This window comes from Emydura macquarii, unplaced genomic scaffold (genome assembly GCF_026122565.2).
Source record: "Emydura macquarii macquarii isolate MOO-44397 ecotype Brisbane River unplaced genomic scaffold, CSIRO-AGI_Emac_v2 contig_3249, whole genome shotgun sequence".
NCBI lineage: Eukaryota > Metazoa > Chordata > Testudines > Chelidae > Emydura > Emydura macquarii.
The window spans coordinates 174444-185522 of NW_027133386.1; the positions used below are offsets into that span (position 1 = coordinate 174444).

The 11079-nt window shown below is 48.7% G+C and overlaps 1 protein-coding gene across 1 annotated transcript; it reads right to left on the reverse strand.

The window, feature by feature from the left end:
* Window positions 1-6868: 6868 nt before the first annotated feature.
* Window positions 6869-10089, reverse strand: LOC137142771 (olfactory receptor 6F1-like). The gene is made up of 2 exons (XM_067532226.1): window positions 10078-10089; window positions 6869-7849 (listed from the first exon to the last, which is right to left on the reverse strand). Exons 1-2 carry the CDS (start codon window positions 10087-10089, stop codon window positions 6869-6871), a joined length of 993 nt encoding a protein of 330 aa, XP_067388327.1.
* Between the last annotated feature and the right edge of the window lie 990 nt (window positions 10090-11079).

The window sequence follows — 11079 nt, forward strand, 5'->3', positions numbered from 1 at the left end:
GACTGGATGGTTGGCTGGGGAATAAAACCCGAGCTGGAGACAGACAGACAACTCGATTTCTGTAACAGATTATTGAACCTCTCGCCCAGCAGCTTCAAGAAACTGTCATTCTACATGGACACTGAACGTATGACATGAAATATCGGGCTAGGTATTCATCTGCTACAGCAACGCAGGTTATATCAGGGTTAATAACTGCCTGGAAAGCGCTGGAAGCCATTTGCAATGCTCAACAACCATCTTACTTTTGTGTCCGCTTTTAAAACATATCGGTCAGCTTCATGGACCTGCAGGAATTCGTCACGTTCTAGAAGGTCAAACTATTTAGAAAGCCCCTTCAATGTACTCTCCAAGAGGGTGTTTGGTTTGTTCACAGCCCCTGCGGCAAAGGTCTGCAGGACGCAAGCTCCGAGCAGCAAACCAGGGTTTAACCGCAGTGATGGATAACCACGGATAACCGGCACGGCTGGAGTGACGCTACCCAGAATTCAAAAACAAGACACAGAGAAAATCAGAGTTTTGGAAGGGACATAAATTCCTCCTGCCTTAGAGGATAAGCCAATTAAACGGCTAATTAAAAGGGTGGTTAGGGAGAAGGATGCTCTGTGCACCTACCTGGTGCATGCACCCACTGGAGCTAAGACACTGCGCTGGATGGATCAGTGATCTGATGTGATCTAGCATTCCTGTGGTGCCAAAATATATTATTCAGGCAAAGATTTCCACACCTGCCATGGGGAGCTGGGTGCCCAGCAAAGAGGCTATGAAAATCTCAGCCTCTAGAGCAAAAAATGGTTAGCATTTGTCTGTCACTGAATTTCTCAACAGCTCAGAGAGGCAGCTCCCCTCCTGAAAGGTAAAATGCAGCAGTGAGCAGACAGACATTATCAGCTGCCCACTCTTGTCCATCTGCAGTTAACTGAAAAGCGTAATGGAGGTTGCTTCACCTCGAAAATGGGTCTATTTCAAGCTGGAATCGTTTGATGGGAATCCTTGGTTCAGCATTTCAGGGACCAGGGTCCATCTTCTAACGCCACCTCTCCATGTATGTGACTTCCTTCAATAAGCAGCTCCCAATCTGGGATGTCCTACTTCTGCTGCCATGTTCGGTGTACGCTGTGCTTTGTAGAAAGGTGATGTCTCATTATGTAACCTTCTTGCAAGAAGGGGAAATCTCCTGGGATGTTTCTGCAAATCAACGTGAAGGACGACTGGGACAGTGTTAGGAAGACAAACTCTTAACCTCAAAGGGAACGAGCTGGAAGGTGAAATAGGGGGTATTAAGACTGGGGAACTCCTTGTCCTGCCAAGCGGGCGGTCTCCAGCAAGCCAGTGTGTGTAATGCCTGGCACCCTGCATTGCTTTCTCTCCAAGGGCTATGAACAGATACTGCCCGAGAGATTGACAAGTTACTGCACGGCACATTTACTTTCAAGGTGAAAGCATTCCAGGGGAAAAGATAATTAAAAACATTAAACAGATTTAAACGCACAAACATACCGGGAGTCACTTATCTGTCTTATAGGGCCCGAGTGGGGACAACATCTTCTCGGTTCTCCCCCCGCAACTTGGACGGAGATCCTGTCCGTTTCTTTGATGCCTAGGCCTGGCCCACGCGTCAGACGTAGATGGACCTAGCTACATCTCTCAGGGCTGTGAACAATTTTGCACTTTCTGTGCCATAGTTAAGTCGACCTCACCCCAAGAGCAGACACCACTGGGTTGAGAGAGAAATTCTAGCGTTGACTTAATTCTCACCTCTTGAGCGGGTGGATTTACTGCAGAGATGGGACAAACCCCAGGACACAACAGCGGAGTAGCTGTGGCTGCGCCTGTGTCTCTCGTAGTGTAGACATGCCGCTAGTCCCTGGAAAAGCCAGCCTGAACCAGTACATGCAGGGCTGGGGTCTTCTCTGGAGCTCTTCAGTCTCAGTGACCCACCTTCAGCCCTTCCCCCAGTTTTTGGCTACTTGCCCCCCTGGAGATGCCCACAAACCCTGAGCCACAGAGATGCAGGAACTTAATACAACATGGGCCCCAAAAGATCCTGCATGCCATCGCAATATCCGTCTAACGGTATGCTAATAATTATGTGAATTACTGCAAGAGTCAATTCTTGACTGGACATTGTTATTGCTCATCGATACTGTGTGGGTCCCTGGGAGACCTAGTCCTGGCTCGAGCCCTATTGAACTGGCAGCTGTACAGACCCCGAATGTCCCCGTGGTAAAGGTTGGTAAGCGCTGAAGATGGAAAGGTCTCAGCCACGTTCTTATTCTTATTCCAGAGCGCTTTCCAGCCCCAAAATGCTTTCCAGCCTTAACACATTCATTCTTTCAATGGCCTAGGGAAAAGACGTGGAGTCATCCAAGAAGAAATTGTGCCTTGGGACAGGTGGATGGGTAAGCTGACGTTTTCTTCCCTAGCCTCAATGACGTATTTTTAACACAGTTCTCTGGGAGAAGCGCAGAACTAAAATCATTGTTGTCCAGTTTCCTCCCATGACTGTCACGGCACACACAGAGACGTGTGTCTAGCCCTACGTACACACCTCTGTCCTTGGACAGTATTTCCTTATTCCACAACAGGGCACGCTACGTCCAGAAACCCAGTCGGGGGATCGTCTTACGCCAACAGGAACGGTTTGAAAATCTCTGTGCTTCACCCCCAGGGGTGTGACCAATGATACCCTTTCTACAATTCTCCTGTCGTCACTTCAAAACCAAACAAAAAAGCCGCACATTTTATTTTAGCTGGGAATTTGCCCTCTTTTTCGCATGAATAATTTCGATATAAATTGGTCAGAAATGTGTTGAGTTTCTCATTGTCAGAGCGATTCAGGAACAGAATTTTCATTTCATAGGACATTCCGTAAGTTCCAGTTTTTGTTTTCAGTCCACTTCTGACTTCTCAAAAATAGACGTGTTTTAAATTCTGAGATTTTATTCATTTCTTATGTCATCTTTTATTTTCTTTTATCACTAGTTTATTTGTATATTATATTTGAGTTTGTATTATTTTATAGCATAGACAGTAATTATTTTTTCCCTAAACAAAATTTTCCCATGGAACATTTTGATCTTGACAATTTGGCATTTTCTGATGGAAAAACACATTCCATTAGAAAATTATTGATCAGCTCTATACTTTTTCCCTTTTCTTTGGTTAAAAATATTGATCCTCTCTCTTTGCTTGTGGCTGTCCTATCTGCCAGTCCATTCTGTCTGTCTGCCAGGCATTACTTAGCCTTCTTAACCGCTAAGCAAGGACTTGATCCCGTGCAGAGTTATGCAGAGTTAACTTTACACCTGGGAATAATCGTCTTGTGCCTGAGCCTTAGTTTGTGGAGATCAAAGATAAAATTCCCACTGATTTAAGGGACTGGATCCTTTGATTTCAGTGGGGTTTGGACATCTAATGCCTTTAGCCTTCTTTGACTCTTATCGTCAATGTGCGAACCCCTAGAATGAAGTGCAGCAGCAGCAAATCTCAGCTCTGCGTTACTCACGTCATCCCACCAGCTCTCTCAGTACCGCAGGGAAGAGGATGCCGCTCTTAAGAATACAATCTTCAGTTCCTACGGCGCAGCAGCCTGTCTCACTGAAAGTCAATGGGTCTTTGGCACCTCAATTACTTTTGAAATTTGCTCCTGTTTTTCAAAATCTGACCCTTAGATCAAGGCCTCCTGGTCAGACGTTCCTGAAAAGAAGAAATGGTTTTCATTGCTCAGATAACGTGCAGGTGCAACAAGGTGCTTTACATATCTTGGCGGGGATTTTCAAAGTGGGCTAATGTATACAAGCAGCACCCAGCGCCCACTGAATTGCTAGCAAGCTGAGGTTACAAAAGGGCAAATGGTTTCTTCACATATCCCGGAAAAGTTTCAGGGATCTTCAGTGCCCGGCAATTGTAGGAATGAGATAATCTTGTACCAGAACTATAGGCCCCCCCGTTGGTCTGTTGGACTGTATGACAATCATCAGAACTTTGTGATTACTCTCCTCTACAGGGTTGGTTAGATATTCACACTAACCAGGTCAGGGTCCTGTCTGGGCACAGTGAATATGATCATTTCATTTCTGTGTATTACAGCAGGTTCTGTAGCTTGATTCAAAACCTGTGCTTTTTCAGCACAAAGTTTGTGACTGACTGTCCCTTCTTCCCCTGACGGAAAGGTTTGTTCCAGATTTTAAGGAAGAATACAAACATCCACTTAGTTCTGAATGCAAAACAAACTAGAAGATTGTTAGTTCCAGTCCTTTGGTAGTATAATTTGCTCCCTAGCCATGTAATGAGGTCTCAGTCCTTTATCAGCCGTGGGGATAATTTTATGTCGCCAAAGCTTTGTTTTCATAATGCCCAATGTTGAATATTTGGGTCTCCTATAATTGCATTTTTAAAGGCAGGGGGGTTTTGTTTGGTTTTTAAATTGATCTCTGGCAAATATATGGCAGATAGGGATGAAATCCCATCGCTTAACTCTTTGAAGGAGACAGATCTAAACTGAAAATGGGCTATACCCCCGGGATGGTCCTGAATCGTCACACCGTGGCTTTCATTTTTAATTCCCAGTTTATCGACTGCTAATCACTCACTTTTTTGTTACTGAAATCGTGGTTTAATATTTATTACTGTCCGTTTGTCATTCCTGTGGTCAGCTGCCAGCTAGAGATTGTTACAAGGGACACACAAAATCCTGGCCACATTAACCTTCTCTTCCCAGTAGTGCCCATTCTAGACCCTAATCAGGCCTTTACCAGACTTCACCCTCCATTATCCACCATACCCCTGGCGGCAGCGTAGACGCACACAAGCGTCCAGCTGTGGGTTATTCACACCAGTCTCTCTTTCCATCAGTTGGCCCTTTTTGACTTGGCAGATTATCAGCACTCCATGTTCATGCAAAAGCCCCTTTCCTTGGATTATCGGAGTTCCTTTCAAAGCCAGGAATGGCCTGACATATTTTCACAGGGGCTCACTTGTTGGGCGAGGTCTCTACCAGTGTCACTATTCTGGTTAGTGGTGTGAGGTTGCTATGTCAGTACAACCTCTAGTACGGCCACAGTTTCCCAATGGAGGTCTCTAGCATTGGTCTGGCTTATTGCATATGCGAATGAACTATATCGATATAAGCGCCTTCACATCACTATAATTGCATCCGCTGGCTGTGGATGAGCGGGTCCCGCGTGGCACCTCCTGAAGACCTCAGAGTAGCATAAAATTCAGCCCCTCACCTCAGTTTCCCTTCTTTGTTCCCCAGTAAACTCCACACAGGCTTTCTCCAGTGCAAATCACAACAGCCCTCCATTGGTTTCATACATTAACTTCAAGTTCAGAACTAAACCCAGAAGTCTTACCTGCAGCTGAAAACACCCCAAACTGCCCTCTGGTCAGAATCCTTCCTGCCATAGCAGGCTTCCCCCACCTCTTCCGGGCTGGAGCAATTCACCCAGTCGAAGGGTTTTCCCTCACTCACGCCCTGAAATTTCACTTCAGCTTTCTGAGCTTGCCTCTGACTCTCGCTCCTTCAGCTCTTTATTGCAAATTGCCAGGATAGCTAACGTGGTGCAGCTTCCACATGTAGACAAACCTTTACGTATTGATTTCTCACCCCAGACACGAAGGGGACAGACAATGGCAGATCTGACAGCAAAGACGACAGAAAGAGACGGTTTTAGCTTCGTTTAGTTTTTATTGATCTAGGCTTTTGGTAACAGACACAGAGTTACTGGCATCTCCTAGAAAATGGGAAAACATGAGAAGGAGTTGGTGGAAAACATCCCCTGGGCATGGGGGGAATTCTCAGGATACTGGTTTGGCTGTAAATGTACAGGCTGGATTTTCCCATGAGAGGTGATGTTAGGCACCTAAATCCTACAGCCAGGGATTGGGAGTTGGGCACCTAACACCCTTAGATGTCATTGTCAACTACAAGTGGACATGGTGGAGCAGTCAGGGCACAGGACTAGGACTCTGGACGCTTGGTTTCCATGCCTGTCCCAGCCACTCGCCCGGTGAGCGACTCCGGGCAGGTAACTGCACCTCGTTCTGCCTTAGTTTCCCCAGCTGTTACATGAGGATGAGGGCCTAGGACTGGAGCCACAGAGCTTCCACTTTAGGCACCTGAACTCCAGAATCCAGCCCTCCTGGGATTCACAAAACCCCGGCTCAGCTGCCTGTGTCCCTGTAGGTGCATAAGTGTTTGCAGCGAAACGGCCACAACCCCTGTGTTTCTGCCTCTGGGCATGCCCTCTGCAGCCTCACACCGGGCACCCAACTATCTTGAGAAACTGGCCCTACGTCACTGCTGAGAATGGGCCACTAGGAGGCCTGTGCTGGGCCCTGCAGCATAGGTTAGAGGTTTTCCTTTGATTCCTGTCCCTTTGGAAAGGAGCCTGGGGATGAAATACACTACAAGGAACAAAAATGAATTACACCATTTCCGAACGCTGGTGTCCCAGGCTGATGCTGCAACCATATATTTGTATCATGTAGGCATCAGATTTGTGTGTGTCTGTGTGTGTGTGTGTCTGTCTGTCTGTCTGTCTCTGTGTGTGTTTAAGTCTCTCACCCTACAGGGACCGGATACCCAGCTGAGTCTGTTTTCCCTGCACTGTCTCACTGAGCACAATCCCCCGTCTTTGGCTGAACTCTGAGCGGCCACTAGTTCAAATCTCCCGCCCGCCCAGTTGCGGCATCTGATAAAGGCCCTAACAAGAACGGGTCACGGGTTCCAAAAGGTGTGTCCGTCTCCACTTTGGCTGTGACTCCAAGAGCATGACACAGCCCAGTGAAGCTAATGTGAACACAATCTTGGTCCACAGCAGACTTCGGTTCAGGCCCAAAGCTAGCCTCTGGCCTAGCTACTTTACCTAAGGCACCTGATTGGCTCGCATTGTCCAAACATGCATTTCCTGCAAGATTTCCTCAGCGCCTCCTTGACCTCTTTGTTTCTCAGGGTGTAGATGAGGGGATTGACCAGGGGAGTCAGGACCGTGTAGACGACCGAGAGAACGGTTTTGAAGTCCCTCAGCGTGTGCGCTGTGGGGAACATGTAGACAACCAGCAGAGTTCCATAATAAAGGGTCACCACGATGAGGTGAGAGGAGCAGGTGGAAAAGGCCTTTTGCCGCCCAGTGGTGGAAGGGATTCTCAGGATGGTGGTGATGATGCAGATGTAGGACATTATGGTCAGTAGGAATGGGACCAGTAAAAAAAGGAAGCTGAATGTGAAAGCCAACATTTCCATCAGCTGAGGGTCATTGCAGGAGAGTTTTACAAGGGGGATAAGATCGCAGAAGAAATGGTCAATAGCATCGGGGCCACAGAAAGTTAACTGTGATGTCAACAGCACTAATATGCTACTAGCTAGGAAGCCACCTGCCCAGGAGCCAGCTGTGAGCTGGAGACAAGCCCTGCCAATCATATGGGCTGCGTAGTGAAGTGGTTTGACTATGGCTAAATACCGGTCGTAAGACATCACCGATAGGAGCAGGCATTCTGTGCCTACCAGAGAACCAAAGAAATATAACTGTGTGATACACCCACTGAACGAGATGGTTCTGTCCCCGGTCAGGAGACTGGCCAGCAGCCTGGGCAAGATGGTGGAGGTGAAGCAGGTCTCCAGGCAGGACAGGTTCCTCAGGAAGAAGTACATGGGGGTGTGAAGGTGCTGATCAGTCACAACTAGCACCGTGATGAGGATGTTCCCAGCCATGGTTGCGATGTAGATCACTAGAAACAGCAGGAAGAGAAGGATTTGCAGATCAGGAAGGGTCCCGAATCCCAGGAGGATGAATGCTGTGATGGATGTTTGATTTCCCTGTTCTGGGGCTGCAATGGGCTGTTTCTAGGGGCAAGAAATTCACTGTGTGATGTAAACAAACAACATTCACTCCTTAACATGTCTGCATTGTTTTCATGGTCTCCCTTTGCTGGATACTGGAACACTAGCTGAGTGCAGAATGGAGGCTGGGGAAGGGAAACGCCATCTCTCTTGATCCCTGGGACAGATTTCCTATCTGGGCAGACTGCAGGTTCAACAAAATGTGACTCTCTGGAAACCTTATTGCTTAGCTCCTTGAAGGATACTGGCTGAAAACAGGGCTAGAATAGACACAGTACAGGGTAATGTAGGGATAGACCTGAATCTTCAAGATTTGACATTTAATCCCTCATTTATCCACTCTTAATCACTTAAACATTTTTAATTAAAACCATGGTTTGAATACTCAGCACTGGCCATTTTTATTCCCCATGATCATCTGCCATCCAGAGATCAACAGAATGGACACAAAACCGGCTAGAAAACCCGGGCTGCACCCTCATGCCCATTACCCAATATGGCCGCCCCTGGCCCGGCCACCACCGCCCATTACACAATATGGCCGCCCCCCGCCTCACCCATTACACAATATGGCTGCCCCTCCCATTACACAATATGGCTGCCCCCCTGCCCCTGCTGCCCGCAGCACCCCTTACACAGTGTAGCTGCCAGTTGTGTCATATTTTGACCCTCGATGGTTTGCTAGGTGTTGTAAAAGACCGGGAGGAGGGCAGAAGGGGGACAATGTGGGGCATTGCTGCAGTGCTTATGTGATTTAGGAGTGAGATTTGTTCCCAAGTGCCTGTCGAATAGGAGATTCAGGGGCTAGATCCACCAGAGGACGGAGGCGTTTGTCCCTCCAGCTGCTTAAATCCAACCTTGTGATGACACAGAGGACCTCAGAAGCCCTGCTCAGCCGCTGCCCAACCTCCCACTGAGCCTCAGGAAAATCTCCTCGGCCTCTGAATTTCCACCATTAGGTTCCCTTCCCTGCCTACGTCCGTGGCAGCTGGCAAGGGCCCGCCCCCCTCGCTCTCCGGGCCGAGGCTTCTTCGCTCTCATACGCAAGCTGCAGGGAACCTGCAGGCTAGGCCCTGCCCCACCTTTTCACACCTGTGGGCCTGACCCATTTGATGTGCTCAGAGCAGCCCTAACCTCGAGCCCCAGGGCCGGGGGAGAGGCAGCCCCCCTTCCAGCCGTTACCTCTGTGGGTCGGGCGCTCGGCCGGGGCGTGGGAGATGCACATTGAACTCCCTTCTGCCAGTCGTAGAGAAGGGGTCAGAACTTGGGTCTCCTGCTCTGGAGGCAGGGTCCCGACCACCAGGCTATGGGATAGTCGGATAATGGGGGGCAGGGGGGATACTTTCCCTGTGGGATCAACTCATCATGCATTGGGCCAAAGCGAGGAGGAATGATGCTACGGCCCAGGGGTCAGATCCCTGTTCAACCCCTGCTGCACGGCAGGCGGAGGGGGAAGAGAACCCTGGTTTCCCACTTTCACAGCAATTGCCCCCTGCTGGGGGGGTCACATCTGAGAACTCCCCCCCCCCCCCCCCATGATCCTCCTTCTGGAGGAGATTTGGCACCTTATTCCCTCATCGGAGCAGGGCTTCGGTCACATCCCTCTCCTCAGCATTCCCTGTGGGCTCCCTGCTCAGCACGCTGGCTTCTGGGGCTCCCTTTCTCCGGTCCTGCTCCTCAAAAGAGACGTGGGCTCCTAGCGCCCACTGAAATCCAGGGGAGTAAAGAGGTACCCCACGCTGGTGAATTGAGGGAACACAGCTGTCCATCAGTCCCGATTGTACCCTGGGTAAACCCTGCTTGCTGCGCCGCTGACACTGGTGGAGCTATATCAGCAAGTCTTCCTACTGTAGACACGGCTTTTACCAGCAAAGAAAGTGCTTTTGTTTGTACAGCTTATCTGGCTGGGTTCCGGCAGTGAAGTAAGTGACAGTAGAAGAGAGCTGTTTTAGTTAGCATACCCATGTTGACTGGGGTAGAAGGGTCATTAAGAGAGTCTAACCCATCTTACTAGACTGGTAACAATCTCTGTGTAAACCTGACCAAAGATACAACTGTATTGCACACGGGCTACCGGGTACCAGCAGCTGGTAATGAAAGGAGAAAGGGGCCATTTCCCTCTAGGAGCATCCCTAGCTGAGAGGGGAAAAGGAAAAGTCTGTTATACTGTGTAATGACTGCTAGATGAGAGTGGAAGTTACAAATTATGGAAAGGGGCAGCTGCACTCTACGTTTGCTGCCATTGCGTGAATGAGGGCGTCTCTGCTGTGTTATTGGCACAAGCTGAGAGCAACACAAGGGAAAAGGGCACCTACAGAACCGCATCCCCTGGATAGGAAGAAGGGAAGGAAGCAGCCGTGGGACTGTGGCTACGAGATATCATGTGGCACAAATGATAAAGAATCTGCTGTGCACTAGATGGCAGCACAAGGTAAGGGATGCATCTGGGGAGCCTGGGGAAAAAAGATACTGAGGGAGATGCCACAGGCCAGCTGGGAGGATGCTGCAGAGGGTATTAAAAAGGATCAGCTGCACAGAATTAGATTGTTACCGGTAAGCGTTGATTTCACCCAACACATGCACTGATAAATGTTTCCAGTGATGATCAATGAAATTTACAGGTTGGCAAAGAAAAATGCTGCTTGAGAACTAGTCGGATTTAAAGCTATTTACTGGGTATAGTTTGCCACGGGATGTTGAGAGTTTGTGTTTTAAAGTTACTCAGCTTTCACTTCTTGAGTCTCAACATCTGTCGTTCAATAATGACTAGACACAGCCTCTCTTGTAAACCCTCAGTTCTGTTTCTCTCAGATTTTGCAGTCTCTTCACTTGCACCTGGCACATTCTGTAGATGTAGGATTCACAACAGAGGCCTACAATACACAAATGACCAGGTAGGGAGGTAAGATCCAGTTCCCTCCTGCCTGAAAAGAGCATCAGAGGTATAGACCCATAAGGTTAGAAAGGATGCCGGGGTCACCTAGTCTAACCCCTGCCAAGAGGCAGGATTGGATGGTTTAGACCCAACCAAGTCAGGTGGTTTCCAGCCTTTTATGAAAGCCTCCAGGGAAGGAGCTTCCACGGCCTCCCCGGCACCGTCTGTTCCACTGTCCTCCTGTTCTTACCGGCAGGAAGTTTTCCTGAGGCACGTCCCCTCCTGGCGACCTGGCTTAACCCCACGACCACATTTTCAGTATAGATACACAACCCCTTAAATGTTCTCCATCCACACA